The sequence below is a fragment of the Aedes albopictus genome, chromosome 3 (assembly GCF_035046485.1).
Source record: "Aedes albopictus strain Foshan chromosome 3, AalbF5, whole genome shotgun sequence".
In the NCBI taxonomy this organism is placed as follows: domain Eukaryota; kingdom Metazoa; phylum Arthropoda; class Insecta; order Diptera; family Culicidae; genus Aedes; species Aedes albopictus.
The window spans coordinates 156,211,405-156,229,421 of NC_085138.1; the positions used below are offsets into that span (position 1 = coordinate 156,211,405).

The 18,017-nt window shown below is 39.3% G+C and overlaps 1 protein-coding gene across 1 annotated transcript; it reads left to right on the forward strand.

The window, feature by feature from the left end:
- The first annotated feature begins 398 nt into the window (after window positions 1-398).
- LOC109422733 (ras-related protein Rab-8A) lies at window positions 399-14,635 on the forward strand. The gene is made up of 5 exons (XM_062859227.1): window positions 399-441; window positions 680-740; window positions 805-1,009; window positions 1,076-1,216; window positions 12,759-14,635. The coding sequence occupies exons 1-5, from the start codon at window positions 414-416 to the stop codon at window positions 12,852-12,854; spliced, it is 531 nt and encodes a 176-aa protein (XP_062715211.1). The 5' UTR covers window positions 399-413; the 3' UTR covers window positions 12,855-14,635.
- Window positions 14,636-18,017: the final 3,382 nt, after the last annotated feature.

Here is an 18,017-nt window from a genome sequence, read left to right on the forward strand (position 1 = left end):
TCCTGGATCATCCAAACTATTCTGAAGTTGAGATATGTATATGGTTTTAATTTGGATTGGTCTATCAATAGAGGTGCACAATTATCAGATTTTACCCATTTGTGTAGTTGTGCAGCCAGTTTTAGGCTAGCATAGTCAGCACAGCCACAGTTAAATAACTCAAGGTGCCATTAGACTGTTTGTCATTATGACAAATATTTGCCATTGAATCCCAACATTTATCCAAGGTTGCCATGATTCACGTTGCGTTGTTCATATGTTGGGCTTGTTTGGCCAAATATTTGTCATCATAGCAAACCGTCTAATGGCTACTTCAGTAACAATTGAGACTTGACCATATGCGTAAAACATTTTTTTCGCCAATATTGATCCCCTGTCACCCCCTGAAATGTCTGCCCTCACACCCTGTATTGATGGAAATCTACTCTACTGAGCTAAATGGTAAGCACATGGCTTAATTACGGGAGTTTGTTGTGCAAATATTTCACTTATTTGTACTGATAATATTTTCACCAATATGATTTGTGTAAGGGGCAAGAACACCTCTTGATTAATCTTATCGTAAATTTTAGATAATGACGATAGGGAGCAAATAAATCAGCAAATCGACTACACCCTCTTATTATCTTTATCAAACAATCACGCTTACTGACTCAACAACATTTGTTTTCTTTTTCAGGAATTGATTTCAAAATTAGGACTATTGAATTAGACGGCAAAAAAATCAAATTACAGATATGGTAAGTACTTAATGCTCTCTAAACTATGATCAATTGTAACGCTTACACCGAATCCGACACACAGGGACACAGCCGGCCAGGAGCGGTTCCGAACCATCACGACGGCGTACTACCGGGGTGCGATGGGTATCATGCTGGTGTACGACATCACGCAGGAAAAGTCCTTCGAAAACATCAAAAACTGGATCCGGAACATCGAAGAGAACGCCTCGGCCGACGTGGAAAAGATGCTGCTGGGGAACAAGTGCGAACTGAACGAGAAGCGACAGGTAGGTTCCGGGGAGTTTGTCCTTTGTCATTGTTGAGTTTTTTCCAACACCTTTTTTTTACCGTAGGTCACCCGGGATCGAGGCGAACAGCTAGCAGTAGAGTACGGTATCAAGTTTATGGAAACATCGGCGAAAGCAAGCATCAACGTAGACGAAGCATTCTTCACGCTTGCCAGAGATATTAAGTGTAAAATGGAGAAGCGAATGGTAAGTTTGAATTGTCATATTTTGAGATTACTTGCCTTACCGGTCAGACTAGAGCCAAAGTGTCCTCTGCTGTTACGTAGGAGTCGTCTCCATTCTACTCGGTCCATGGCTTTGTGTCTTCAGTTTCTCTGCGAAAGGTCCGCAAATTGTGCTCCACTTGATCGACTCACCTAACTCGCTGCGCACCACGTCCTCTTGTACCGGTCAGATGGCTCTCGAGAACCATTTTGATCGGGTTGCTATCCGACATCCTGATGACGTGACCCGCCCATTGTAGCCTCTCGATTTTAGCGGTGTGGACAATGGTTGGTTCTCTCAGCAGCTGATTAGAAAACTGGCTGGTTAGTCCTCTACACGTAGAATCCATGTTTCGTGCCCATAGAGAACTAGCGTTTTGTAGACAGTTAACTTCGTGTGACGGCGAATTTTCGACAGTAGAGTTCTGCGGAGTCCAAAGTAAGCACGATTTCCTGCCACAATGCGTCTCTGAATTTCTCTGCTGGTGTTGGTGTCGGCGGTCACCAGTGAGCCAAAGTATACGAATTCTTCAACCGCCTCGATTTCATCACCATCGATAGAAATGCGGGGTGGCGGGCGCGGTAATTATTCTCTAGAGCCCTTTATCATCATGTACTTTGTCTTTGACAAATTAATGATTAATCCGATTGGCCTGGCTTCACTCTTCTTTAGTTGGATGTATGTTTCCACCATCGCGATGCATCGTCTCAAATTTACGAGCTATAATCCTGGCTATAATATCACCATCAGCGAAATCAAGCAGCAGAATGGACTTTGTGAAAATCGTTCCACTCGTGTTTATCCCCGCTCTCCTTATTACACCCTATAAAGCAATGTTGAACAGCAAGCACGAAACACCATCACCTTGCCGTAACCTTCTGCGAGATTCGAAGGGACTCGAGTGTGTCTCTGATACTCGAACTAGGAATATCACTCGATCCATCGTCGCCTTGATCAGTTTATCCGAAAATTCGTATTCAAGCATAATCTGCCAAACTGGTATCGATCGATTGTATCATACGCCGATTAAAAACGATGAACAAGTGATGTGTGGGCACGTTGTATTCGCGGCACTTCTGCAACACCTGGCGGACGGCGAACATCTGGTGCGTTGTAGCGCGTTCACCCATGAATTCAACCTGATATTGCCCCACGAACTCTTTTGCAATCGGTGATAGACGGCGGCATAAAATTTGAGAGAGTATCTTGTAGGCAGCGCTCAGTAGTGTGATCGCGCAATAGTTCCCGCAATCCAACTTGTCGTCTTTTTTTGTAGATGGGACACACGATACCTTCCATCCATTCCTCCGGTAATATTGCTTCCTCCCAAATCTTGGTAGTGACCCAGTATAGTGCTCTCACCAGTGCTTCTCCATCGTATTTTAGAAGCTCGCTTGGTAGTTGATCTGCTCCAGCGGCTTTGTTGTTTTTCAACCGGCCAACCTCTTCTCTCTTGGAGGTTAGGGGCCGGAATTCTTTCGTCCTGCGCACGTACTCCTACTCCTAGATCTGTTATCACGCCAACTTCGGTGCCTGCAACGTCACCATTGAGGTGCTCATTGTAATGCTGCAACCACCTCTCGACCACCTCACGCTCGCTCGTGACAAAATTTGCGTGATTGTCTCTAAACATGTCGGCTTGTGGCACAAAGCCTCTGCGCGAGCGGTTCAGCTTCTCGTAAAACATCCGTGTGTCTTTAGAGCGGGACAGCTCTTCCATCGCTTCACGATCTCGTTTTTCCTGCTGGCGCTTCTTCCTCCGGAAGACTGAGTTCTGTATGTTCCGTGCCTGTCTATAACGCTTCCGTTCTAATTAGAGCAGGTCGAGTTTTACCAGTGGCGGGCTCCTCTTAGATCACCCTATACAAACTTGCGTCCTTAAGGAAAGTTGGTAGAATCGTTTCGCTGCCTCAGGTATCCGGTTATCGGTGCGGTGGATAGGCTTTTGCAAAGTTGTTTTGTTTGTTTGCAGTCCTGGGCACTTCCGGTGGGGGCCGAATTGAAAGATCTCCACCCTGCCAGCCATCGCCTTGACCTGCGGCCAGCTCAAATTTCTGTCAATTTGCTTGATTTCTTTGTTGAGGATGCACCGCCATGAGCCTCTGGGTCTGCCTCGGCTGCCATGTCCTGGTTGGGTTCCAATCTAACGCTTGCAAATTGCGACCCCGCCCCCTGCGTAGAGTGTTGCCGACCCACCTCCACTTTTGCTCCCGAATTTCTGTCGCTATTGGCTTTTGATGACATCGATGATGGAGCTCCATGTTGGAGATCCAATTCTGTGAGACCATCATGCACGAATTATATACCGCAGGCATCTAGGGGTAGGCGGGGCATAATGAGCAGCTTAAGCATTTTGCCACCAAAGCCAGTAAATTAAGTGCAACCAATGTGTAATTTTAACGTTATATCCTCATTTGAACCTTAACTGACAAAAGCTAATCGTTGAAATTACGAATAAAGTTATAAATGTTGTAAAATTTTATGTTTTTAAAAACGTATAAAATCGCGAGTTGCGTTTTGGGGGTGGGGCATAATGAGCACCCTAGGTGGGGCAGGATGATCAATACCAGTTTTGTACACAATCAAATGCTAATTGACTATGCTTGTCAATGATAAAGCATACCGGCAACAATCAATGAGAATTTGAAGGGATTACGGGGTTTAATTTGTAGGGAACTGCGGGGTTTCAAGGAATCTTCTATTGAGGAATTTTTAAACGGTGATAGTATACAGAAACTGAAGTTTTCAAGCTAATAAATTGAAAGTTACAGACAAAACCTTACTATATGCATCAAAACAGAGAAAACCAAAATTAAAATTCGTTTGTTGAAGATGATTATCATTTTCATTATTTTTTCATCAGTTGCTCATTTTGCCCCACCCTACTACCAACTCTTTGAAGCATATTTTTTCAACAAAATAATTATACAACTAGTTGAAAAGTGTTACAAATACATTTCATTGGCCTAGGGAATATCAAGAAAATCGATAGATGCCCACTAAGTTGTGATTTCGATTCCCAAAACCTTATTTTAGGTCACCTGATTCTTATAATATTTTCCCAGTACATGACCACTTTACGCATTTTGATAAATTTTTTAAGATAAACAGATTTTTTGACTAATGTTTCGTCATCAACTCATTGGATTTTAGATAATTAGGCTACAATCAAGCAATTTGTTTTGTTAATTTGAAGATCTACAGTGAAAATACGAGGTGCTCATTATGCCCCACCTGCTCATTATGCCCCGCCTACCCCTATTGATGGAGACCTATAGCCGTTGAGTGTTCTCTGCTGATACACACCTGCTGAAAGTCTCTTGAATAAAAACAAATCAATGATACACACAAATCAATCAATGATACACAACCTGGCGTACAACAGCACAGATTTCAGGTTCGAATTGAAATTTCGGAATATGGTGCGTCGACTAATCTGATTGTTTTTTCATATATTCCTGAAACTCGCAAAGGCAGCCCTCGTTTTCGTGATCCGTGCATCTATGTCGATTTTGGTGCCAACATCGGCCGTCATTTGGCTACCAAGATATTGGAAGATTTCGACATTCTCCAGTGATTGCCCATCATCGAGCTTGCCCTGTATATAAGAGCGCCGTTGAGCCAGGAGAGCAACGTCATCTGTCAGTTCGACGTCATTTAGATGCTCCACGGTAATGGGCTGCTACAGCAACCCACGATTTGGTTCACGATCAATCGCACCTACCAGGATCTCGACGATTACGATGAGGAACAGTAGCGGTGATAGGACCCGAGCAGGGAATGAGAACTAATTGAAAACAAATTGAGTTATTTAGATATCACGAATTTTGATAACAAAATGAGTTTTCATTTTGTATGACTTAAGGTACCCCGGGGCAAGTGGGACCTAAAAAAATGCTAGTTTGGTTTTGTCAAGCCAAAAAATTCTAAACATAAATAATTTTATAATTCCAATGGTTCTAAAAGACATTGTTGGTATATTTCTTCTTAGTAATGGGCATTAAAACTGTTTCAAAATTTTTAAATTCTGTATATTATGCATATTACGAAAAGTGGAACAGTTCTTCATTTACACCGTATCACGGGGCAAGTGGGACCTGTTCGGATTTTTTGTAATAATGGCTTAATATAGTTGCTGCATATATGTAACGTAGCATAAATTATAAATATGTTATGCGAATAACTATGTTTAGCGATTTATGTTGGGAAAGTTTTGAGGTAACGTGCATAAATTACGTAACACATATAATAACGAATCACTGAGAAAAAATGATTTAACTCTAGCAGCTCGTGCAAAACAAATTGATTTTATTTATACAAAAAGCGCCCTAAGGTTAAATGCCGAAAGATTTCCAGACTTACTTTTCATATTACGTAGTTGATGAGTCTCGCCAAAAGGTTTTTCAACATTTACAGATGTTATGTTTTCCCTTACATAATATTACGATCATTAAATAAAGATTTTTAAATCGTGAACTCCGAATAAGTCGTTTTCTATTTTTTTGATATTTTATGGCTGGTTCCTTAACATTCAGAAAAACTCATTATGCAGTAAAAAACGAAAAATAATAGAATTTGCTTGAACTAAAATATGAAAAATAGACAATTTCGAAAACAAATATGTTCTATCATTTTAAACAATAGCTTCACCATCAGAATAAAAGTAACTAAGTATAATTCAACGATTGATTACTTAAGGCGCCCATTTTTACTTCACTTTTGTGTGGATTTCGACTTAGGCTGAAGAAAGCGAGATCAAACTATGAAATTGTGTTTGTTTACTCTCATAGGTCTCACTTGCCCCAGATGCTGAAATGCACTGGGGTAAGTGAGAGCAGTAACAAAAGGTAATAAATGAAAATAAATTACAGCTTTTTCGCTTAAAATAATTTGCAAGCACTCCAAATATTATCCTGAAACTGAAAAAGTTTTACTTTATTTGTTGTTCTATTTTTAAACGACGAATGTAGTAGAGTACGTTAATCTCACTAAGTGAATTGAAAATTACATTTGAACAACAATAACATTTATGGTCTCTTTATGGTGAGAACAATAACAATTTTTGAATTCAAAGTATCCGCTGATGTGATACCTATGTTTTCTATGAAGAATGTTTGCCTTGAAAATAAAAAATAAAAAAAGTTATAGCTGTAGGTCTCACTTGCCCCGGATTCTCACTTGCCCCGGGGTACCTTAAGTGTTAACATAACAAAAATGATAACAAAATAATGTACTGGAATATCTAATTGAAATCAGAATGAGTTCTCATTGAAAACAAATTGATATCTCATTTTGTTATCTACATTTTACGACTTGATATCATACGCAGTTCTCAGGGAGCTATCAAATCTAAAGGGTAATAACTAAAAATTAATAACAAATTTAGTATTCATTTTGATATTTTATTAGGCATTAATTTACATGAATAAGTAAAAATTAAAATTAGATTTTATTTTAAATTTAGAAGAATCTCGTGATTGAAAACTTGTTTTGTTAGAACGATATTATATGGCACCTATTAATGGTGTAGTATTATCGATTGTAACATTAACATTTCATCAACAGTGTTTTATAACTTGGAGCCTAAACGAAGAAAAGTTGTATGGAAATCGGATATGATATCCTCATAGATATGCAGCATAACTATACCATGATTCAATAGGAAGCAATCAGTGAAGTACTAGATTGAAAGTAGTGAGCTGGATTTTTGTATGGTGAGATGATCAATTCTCCATTTCTGCAATAAAACGGTGCAAACAGCGTGGGTTATACGATTTCTTGCCTAATTTGATGATGTTTGCGCAAAAGTTTGAGTAACTGTGTTGTTCAAGTTGCAAGAAATAAATAATACAACAACACAGTTACCCAAACTTTTGCTCAAACAGCATCAAATTAGCGAAGAAATCATATATCTCACGCTGTTTGCACCGTTTTATTGCAGAAATGGAGAATTGATCATCTCACCATACAAAAATCCAGCTCACTACTTTCAATCTAGTACTTCACTGATTGCTTCCTATAGGAGGCAATCAGTGAAGTACTAGATTGAAAGTAGTGAGCTGAATTTTTGTATGGTGAGATGATCAATTCTCCATTTCTGCAATGAAATGGTGCAAACAGCGTGGGTTATATGATTTCTTGCCTTATTTGATGCTGTTTGAGCAAAAGTTTGGATTACTATGTTGTTAAAGTAGCAAGAAATGCAGAAAACAAAAACACGGTTACCCAAACTTTTGCTCAACCAGCATCAAATTAGGCAAGAAATCATATAACCCACGTGGGTTAGCTGTTTGCACCATTTCATTGCAGAAATGGAGAATTGATCATCTCACCATACAAAAATTCAGCTCACTACTTTCAATCTAGTACTTCACTGATTGCCTCCTATTAAAAGATTAATGATGGGCATTGAAGTGACAAAGAAACGTAAATTTGGAGTCAAAGGACAACTGCCCTTAATATTTTTGTATAGGTAATTATATTTCAGCTTTTCCTTCTGATTATATGCACTGCAGCAAAACAAATGTGAGTGATGTTCACGACATCCCAGAGCCACAGGCATCGGGACTCAAATTGAATGACATCGAGCAACGAATTCAGTCGCATTCGGCTTCTCAGCTTTTTCCCTCGTTACCCGGGGAAAATGTTGACATTGAAAAAATAAGGCATCCGATAGGAAAAATATGTTACTACAATAATTCTATCGGGTATGGCATAATGTCGTTCGGCATAGTCTTTTGGCATAATCTGGCATAATAGTCGATTGGTAAAATGGCCGCGTTTGGCATAACAATGAGTGAAATGGCATTCATCATTTTCATGTATGATAAATATCTGTGTTATTTTCAAAACTTCAAACATAACGCGATTCATCATTTTGGTACGGAGCTGAAATGAATCCTTTTTCGCGCGAGAATACTTTATAAAGGTAAAATATGTTACCTTCAACAGTAGAATGACCGTGAATTACTTCGGTTGACCATATCTAACTTCATTTGCCTTTAATTAAAAATTAAATTAATTTTAAAATTTAAAAATATTTGGCAATATGTTTAGATTGAAATAACTGATATCTGGGAACTTTTGTATTCTGGGTAGTTTTGTTCTCTTCGTTATGGAAGGCTTTTTGAAACCTGTTGAATTCAAAGTTGGCCTCAAATCTTTCCCAACCAAGCTATACAACCAAGTTTCAGGCAACTTGGCCGATGAATACCCCTTCATAACGAAAAGAACAAACCTGTCGATAATATCCAGTCACCCTAAAAAGACTTACTAAAGTTCAAGCCAATTTAAATCAATAGCATGATCATTACCCTGAATCAGCAAATTATAAATTTTGTGTCAATATGTAAGTAAAATACACTGGTAGATTTAACAAATATTTTGTGGATATAATTAATATTAATAAAGCACATTAAACCTTTTTTGGATTTTTGAAATCAAATCTTGTTATCATTGAGTTTTTGAAATGATAACAAAATGATATCTCAGTTTGATATTGAATAAAAATAATTCGGAAAGAAAACTTATTTTGATTTCATTTTGTTATCAATAACAAAATGAGTTATCAATTTGTAATAGGTTTGTTCTCATTCCCTGCTCGGGGATACATCCTTGCCTCACTCCAGCAACGACGTGAATGGGATCGGACAAGACACCATTGTGCAGTACTCTGCACGAAAATGCCCTGTACTGTGCTTCAATGAGGCCGATGATTTTCTCAGGGACACCCTTGCGTCTGAGGGATGCCCACATGTTTTCATGATTGAGACGGTTGAAAGCTTTTTCGTAATAAATGAACACCAGGTAGATTCTTGGAATTCGTTGATTTGCTCCAACGTGAAACGGAGCGTGACAATACACTGAAGTTTTTTTACGCGGTTTTTTCGCGTTATTTCAAAACCCGTCGTAAAAAAACCGAGTTTTTTTTCAAAAACACGCGCAAAATAGTTAGGATTACATCTAACGTGACTTGACTTTTTTTTTACTTTTTACGACGTTTTTTGAAATAACGTGGTTTTTTTACGACGTTTTTTAAAATTACGCGGTTTTTTACGCGGTACCATTACCGTCGTAAAAAAAACTTCAGTGTATGGTTCCCACGGGATCGTCCGGCACAGAATCCTGATTGCTGCCGCCGGAGAGTTGCGTTAATCTTCTTCTGTATCCAAATACTATGGGGTCAGCTTTGAGCATCTCGGCTGATATGCGATCGGTCCCCGGGTCCCTGTTCGATTTCATGCTGCGGATGGATGTTTCTATCTCCTGCAATGATGGAGCTTCAGTGTTGACACGTGTAATGCGTCGAACCCTTGGCGGATCATGCTGAGGTGTTGATGACGTATCCAATACTTCAGAAAGATTTCCGAAGTGCTCGAACCAGCATTTCAGCTGGTTAGCCGGATCGGTAGATAGCTGTCCAGATAGGTACAGATGTGGCTTTCACGAGCATCGTAGCATTCATCTTAGTTCCACTATGGCGACGTGAGACATCGTAGAGGAGAAAGAGGCGAATGTCGCCGGTGTTAGCGACTTTCTCGCCTTCGTCGCCTAGGGAGTCAGCCCACACTCTTTTGTCCTGTCTACACAAAGGCTTTTCTTCCTTATCGAGAGCCGAGTAGCGCTGACAAGCTACGGCTTTGGCTCTTCGTGTTTTCGCTCGCTCTATCGCGGCTTTGGCGTTCCTTTGCTCCTTTATCTTCCTCCAGGCGTCATCTGTGATTCACTGCTTTCTCTGGGTGCGCAGCTCACCCAAATTATTCTCGCCGGTGGCGATTAACCCTTTCTTTCCCATGGTAGCACAGGTGATCCACTACTTTGCACTGTTCATACAAATACAGGATAAGTTAGATCATTCCCATTTTTTCGTCAGATGTTTGTATATGTTTAATGAACTATTATACCAAGTTTGGTCAAAATTTCTCTGCTCGTTTTTGTTCTGGAGCTAAATGATTGAGCGAAAGTCGGTATTTTTTCTATTTTAATTCAAACAATATTTGAATATTCAATATTTCGAAACATCAACATTATTTTCATCGGAAAAAAATACTAGCATGCCCTACAGTATGTATATTATCACAAAAAAATACCGTTTCACAAACAAGTTGACGATAAAACACTAATTTTATGATCAAACATGTGGATCATCAGTGATCCATTGGGAACATAACGACATTTTTATCCTTCCCGATCTAAACTGTTCCTTGTTAACATGTTTGTTTACATTCAAGATATTTTCCATTATTAATAGGGTTTCATGTAAATATGTCATTATTTCATATAATGTAATCTATTTAGCGCCGGCAATAAGTCGTAGATGAATCCAGGAGGGTTTATATGGTACTAGGAGAGAATCCATAGATTCGAAGCGAATCATGTCCGAATAACTACTTATGATAACTGCAAGAAGTCCGACAAGTTTCATTAAGTTTTACAGAAGGGCTAGATAAGAATCTCGAGATGAATTAAAGGTGTAATAGACGATTTATTAATATATAGTTTTGAAAAAAAAAACAATATACAAATAAAAAGCTAAATTTATATATGTGAATTCAGTGCATTCATCTTCCCAATGGATCACAGGTGATCCACCCAAAAAATCATTTTTTTCATTTCTAACGATATTTTGGAGTAAAACTATACATCTTTTGTTCTGGTGATTTTTTCAGAAACCATTTTATCTATTTTTAAATGTCAAAAAACCTTGTGGGAAAGAAAGGGTTAAGGCGTCTTGATGGCGCTCCATTGATCTTCTACGCTTCCACCTTACGGAATATCCGCAGCACGGTTCCCCAGCTTTTCGACGAAGGACCTTTTCACCGCAGTGTCTTCCAGTCGACGTGTGTTGAACCGCGCACCCGATTTTCTCCTTCTATCGATGGATTCTAGCAATTCGCAGCCGGATCTCACCGATTAGAAGATGATGGTCGGACGCAATGTCGGCGCTACGTTTGTTCCGCACATCAAGAAGGCTCCGTCTCCATTTCCGGCTGATGCAGATGCGGTCGATTTGATTTTACGTGACACCATCACGGGAAACCCATGTCACTTTGTGCATTGGTCGATGGGGAAAGAGTGATCCCCCAATCAATATGTCATTGTTGCCACAAAACTTTGCAAACAGCTCACCGTTCTCGCTCATTTCTCCGAGACCATGGCGTCCCATGACGTGCTCGTAGTCCGAGTTGTCGGAACCAACTTTAGATATCAATCACCTTTTGGAATCTTATCCACGTAATAATTCAGTTGACCGTAAAAGTTCCAAGAGGAAAGGAGTGGTAGAATTCGATCTGATCTAACTCGAACGGAAGAAAAGCGAAAGGAAATTGGCTCAAAAAACTTTGCAGCGGGGTTTTAGAGAGGATACATGGTGTTTCACGCGGTTTCAGGAGGTTCCAGAAGGATAGAGTGATGTTCTGGGGTCTCATGTGGTTTCGGAAACACTCGTCAGGGAGTTGTCAAGGGATTTCAGAGTACTGGAACACCCCTTCCAATGCATTTCAAAGGTTTCAGGGGTGTCATGAAGTTTCAAGAGTGACATAGATGTCCCAGAAGGTCTCAAGGAATTGCAGAACAGTTCTAGGGGTGTTCTAGGAGGTTGCAGAGGCATTCCAATGCATTTCAGGGGCGTTCTGTAAATGTTCCAGAGGTGTTACAGACGGTTTGAGTTGAGGTGATTTAAAGGGCGTTTCCAGGGTTTTCAGAAACGCAATAGGAGTTTCAGGGGAATTCTGGGGATTCACAGGCGGGATAATTCAGAGAGGATCAGCCGTGTTCACAAATCCCTCTGAAACTCCCACCACTAAAACTCCCCTTAAAGCCCCTTAAGATCTACTGAAACGTCTTAAAACGCTTGAAAATCCCGCTGAAACATGCATGGAGCCTCCTTGAAAGCTTCCTGAAACCGTCGGAAACTACGTCCAAATCCCCTGAAATATTATGAAATCACCTTATATTCCCTGAAACCACTTGAAAGGTCCTGAAACGTCTCGATACCCTCTGAAATGACTTTGAATCTTTCTGAAACATTACTGGTACTTGCTACAGAACATCCTGCAACTTGTAGATCATTACAAATCCTCATTTCTTCTGGAATCCCCATCCCCAAGGCGTGTCTTGAAACTCTTCTGAAAACCCTTTGAAACTCCCTTAACCCTCTACTTCCCATGGTTACTCTAAAGCACCAACCCTTTTTGGACGAACTCGAGACAAACGGAATTAGATGAATATAATGCAATTGTTTTCAGAATATGATTGTAATCTCATTAGGTAAACCCAAATGCCAACTACTTGTTTTAACAGTGGAACTATTACTATTAGCACTTTTTTCGTAAACGTTTTCTTGGTATATAAATAGTCGTCCAAAGTCGTGGGAAGGAAAGGCTTAAGGTACCAATTGTTGAATAATAGGCGTATAAGTCAGTGCTCATAGAACACTATAATGAGAAGCAGGGTTTGTCTCAATGAGGACGTTAGCCAAGATGAAGAAGGAGATTAACCATCGTCCTTTTTTTCTCTCACGCAGGAAGCCAACAATCCTCCCAAGGGTGGCCACCAGCTGAAAGCGTCAGAACAACCCCGGAAGGCACCGAGCTGGTTATCGAAGTGCAATCTATTTTGACCTTGTAATAGTCCTATAAATTATTGTAACTTTTTTATATAATATACTAAACTAAAATAACGGATAAACTATTATAATTACAATGTACTGTGTAGAAGAAGAAACAAACAAAAAAAAACAGTGAGCGAGAGCGAGAGTGAGAGCTATAAATTGGGGACAAAAAAAAACTGAAGAAGGAAAATCTACACAGCATCGCAATTCCAAGAAAAGGCACACACACACAGATTCATCACCAACAACCACGAGACAACCACTCAATTCGGACGCAACGTAGGATCGTTTGATCCAATCGGATGTTATGCTTCAGTTGCAAGGATCCTCATACGATAACATACACGAATAGGTAGTTTCGCTTTCTTTTTTATTTATTTACATTGTAAACCACCTTCCCCGGATAAGGCATGAAGAATCTGTGTAGGAAAGGAAACTGGACACACCACAGACGACAGACCAAATAAGAAAGGTCGATAAAATTAGCTTATGATGTATGTGTGTAAAATTGATAATAATGAGTGATAATATTATGGTGAAAAACAAAACAGAAAATGTCCAAAAGAAACAAAACCAACAATATTGTGTAACACAACAACAACAACATTCTCAATACCCAGACACCACCCAGAAGCGTAACAGTGGCAGGAACATTACATTACATTACTATTGTATACTCTTTGTAACGTACAATTATTCCTCGAATAATAATGATTGAGCGGATCGGATCTATGGAAAGAAACGTTGATATCTTTGCGCCGTGGACAAAAATGGGATTGTAATTGTATCATCCATTTTCTACTTTCTTCCCCACGGTATCAAAACTTCCCTTCTAGTTTAGTGTTCTTTGAGCACTTCCATGGTTACTACGCAAGAACTTTCTCTGTCAATGAACATTTGTGCATTTGTATATCGTGTGGCAGGCACGAAGATCCTACTCTATATCCTAGGACGTCAAGAAAATTTCCATTACGAAAAGTTCATCAATTGACCAGGAATCGATCCCGTTACTTTCAGTATGGTGGGTGCGCTCACAGCTTCGACTATATAGGCTCTAATCTGAGAATTTACCCTCTTCCAAATAATTGGTATTATAAACCGTGGAGATGCGGTCTCTAATAGCAACGGATTTCGCACTAACATTCCTTCCCATCCCCGATGACCGTAAGGACGTGGCCGGCGCCGGTACAGGCATATAAAGTTTTGAACCTTCGAAATTACACATAGCTACACCCAAGCCCCATCCTGTTGGTTCCCTGTGCAATGTTGACTGTTCTGGTCAGTAATGGAGTAGCAACTATGAATTTTTACTGTCATCTCATGCTCTTGCTCTTCCAAATAATTCGTATTATGATCCCATTTTTGTCCACTAGTAACAACACAGAAGTTATCCCACATAATTTGAAGCTTTCAAATCGTCTACAAATGACGTCCTACTCTTCTAATGTTGAGCATTGCAGGACCACCGCCACAGCACAGAACCAAAAGCACAGAACTTTATTGACCGTTCCGTTTTTTTCGGAGCCTCTCCACTACACAACATACACTCGGACAGGTTGTTTTGGGATTCTGGTGTGGAAAACCTTTCTTCTCGCCACCTACGTGGGATCACCGGAGAAGAGCTGTGCAATGCAATTTGGAAAGGAAACACTAATACAAACAGGAATGGGGTGATGGATGGGAACTCATTAAAAATTCTTTTGTCGTGAAACAAATACGTGGAAACAAATAAAAGAATCGTTAGCAAACAAGGTTTTGAAATTGTGGTGAAGATTTTTCTTCGCAAAAACTCACATGTATTTTAACTACTAATAGAAAAGAAAAGAAAGCTAACGTTTAACAAGACAGGCAACCAGAAAAGAGAAATGTCGGATATAAGAAACAGAAAACAAACGACAAAGAAGGCGTCGAGTTTACCCTTTGTCTCAACTTGTAAGTATAACGACATGATTTCGAAAAATTTTGCTATCGTAACAAACCATCACTGAACCCTTTTGGAAATGACGAACTCTTTTTAGGACTAACCCAGAACTTTCTTCATGATTTCCTTTAAAATTTTCTCCAGTTGAATATAATGCAATACCGTCCGAATTTTTTTTGAAATTGTCTAAATACAATATATTTTATGACTAACTGGAGTTCTTTTAGTAATTAATCATCCAATTTGTCTAAGCTTATTTGCAATCTTGGAATATCCTGGATCTCTATTCATCTAAGAATAAACCTTCAGTTGTATTTTTCCGAATACATACTTGCTGAAATTTTCGTAAAGACAGTTTTATGTATAATTCATATACTGCAGATACTCATCACAGAACATAATCTCATATAAATCCCATCAAACATGCTTGCTGTATAAGAGTGGAACAAACCACTCTTCAGCAAACTTTAACTTTAGAGACTGCTATTCAGCTAGTTCTGATACTTGGGATGTCAATTGACGTATTCCCGAAAAGAACCTTGGAAGAATTCTTGAAGATATTCTCGTAAAAACCTTGAAACTATCATTGGAGAAAACCCTCGAGGTGTCCTAGGAAGAATTTCTAATACTAATACTTAGAGGATTTCGTGGTGCATTTTCTAGAGAAAATCCTGGGAGAATTCCGAAAGAGTCTTCTCTGGAAGGATTTCGTGGAGAAATGTCTGAAAGTGCTTCTACCCGGGTAGAGGTGAAATACTGACGATCAAAACGGGATATTGGTTTGATTGATATAAGAGATAAAAGATCTGAAAAGAATATCTGAAAAATGTTCCTGGAACATCTGAACAATATCAAAATTTGATATTTCAAGATCTAACAAATAGCTTGCTGCTATTGGTTAGATCTTAGAAGATCTAATTATGATCTGATGATAATATTCCAGGAGTAAACTTTAGATATTATTTTCACATCTTTTATCTCTTATGCCAATCAAACCAATATCACATTTTGATCTCAACATCAAAATATGCTATTATTGAGCTCTTTTCCTCTACCCGGGATAGCATGTAAATACTTATATGTTTAAAGTAAGTCACAGTAGTGACTGTGAAAGAATCACAGGATATATTCCTGAAAGAATCGCAGAACGAGTTTCTGAAGAGACTACTTTGCAGGAGCTGCACGGGGTATTCTTGAAGGATTTCTCAGAGATAATTATGTAAAAAAATCCTGGATGACTTCTTGGGGAAATTGCCTGGCTCCAGTATCTCGCTAAAATAATCTTAAAGAATTCCAATACAAATCGCTGTAGGAAATCCTCTACATAGAAATCTTTCAAGTAATTCAAAAACAATCTTCAGGTAATCTTGGAAACATATTTGAGTGAATCCTTGGAAAAGAAGATGGACGTAGTTCTGAAGTTTCTGACCGAGACCCTGAATAAACATTTGAAAAGATCCCGAAAGGAATTTCTTCATTACAGGAATTCCTGAAGCAATCTCTGAAAGAACTCCCTGAAGGAATTCCTGTAGATACTGGTGTAAACCCTGGAGGAATTTCTGAAAGTATACATGGAGGAATCCCTACATAAATTCCTGAAATAATCCTTAGAGCAATTATGAGAGCAATCCTTGAAGAAATTTCTGAAGAAATCGCATCAGAAGTTCCTAGACAAATTTATGGATGAATCCTTGGAGGAGTTTCTGGACGAATCCTTGGAGGGGTTCTGGAGCGGATGATTAAAGCACGTGATTATCACGCCGAGGACCTGGGATCGAATCCCACTCCCGACAAACTCGCAAAATACGAGTTCTTCCTTCGGAAGGAAACTACAGTGTGGGTCCCGAGATGAACTAGCCCAGGGCTAAAAATCTCGTTAATACAGGTAAAAAAACTAGAGAAATCGCAACTCCTAGAGGAATCTGGATTCTGGACAAATTCTTGGCGTTATCCCTTAAGAAATTCCTGGAGGAATTTCTGAAAGTATACCTGAAGGAATTCCTCGAGAAATCGTTAGAGAAATTCTTGGAGGAATCCCTGGAGTAATTTCTGAAAGAATAATTAGAGAATTTTCTAGCATGCTTGTAGAAATTACTGGACGAATGCCTGGATCATGGAGCAGATGGATTCCTGGTGAAATCTCTAGCGGAATTCTGGGAGGGACCTCTGGTTGAATTCCCGGAGCAATCCCTAGATGAATTCCTAGAGAAATCTCTATAGGAATTTATGTATGGATGAATCCGTGAACGAATTCCTGCAGGAATACCTGAAGGAAACCATGGAGGAATTCGTGGAGAAATTCCTGGAGCAAACCCTGGAAGAAATACTGAAGGAATCCCTGTATAAATTTCTGTAGAAACTTCTGGAGAAATTTCTCGAGGCATCCTTGGAGAAATTTCTGGAGAAATTCTTGGAAGAATTCCTGGGTGAATTCTTGGAAAAATCCCTTTAGGAATCCCTGAAGCAATTTCTGGGGGAACCTCAGGAGGAATGCATGGAGAGATTCCATGGAACTATCTCTGGGAGAATTCCTGGAGAAATCTCTAAAGGAATTCTGGGAGGATTCCCTGGAGAAATTTCTGAAGATATTCCTAGAGAAATTTTTCTAGAAGAATTCCCAGAGAAAGTTCTGGAGGAATTTCTAGATGAATCTCTTGGAGAATCCTAGGAGAAATCCCTGGAGAAATTTCTGAGGAATTTCCTAAATAAATTGCCAGAGGAATTCCCAGAGGAATCATCGGAAAAATCTCTGGAAGAATACTAGGAGGAATCCCTGGAGAAATTTCTGAAGAAATTCCTGGAGGAATCTCTGGAGGATAAATTCCTGGAGGAAACCCTGGAACTGGAAGAATTTCCGAATCCAAAATCCCTGGAAAATTGCTGGATGAATTCCTGAATAAAATCCAAAAGGAAGTTCTGAAGAAATCCATGGAGGATTTTCTTAAGAAATTCCTGGAAAAGTCCCTGGAGAAATTTCTGAATGAAATCTTGGAGGAATGCCTGGAGAAATACCTGGAATGTATCCAGTCTGGGAAAAATTCCTGCGGGAATTTATGAAGGATTCCTGAAGAAATCATTGATGGAATTCTTAGAGGTATCTCAGGAGTAATTCTTAGAATAATTCCTGGATATACTACGGAAGGCATTCCTAGGAACATTTCTTCATTCGGAAGGGATTTCCTGGAGTAATTGCCGTAGTTATTCCTGAAGGAATTTCTGGATCAACTTCTGCAGGAATTTCTGAAAGAATT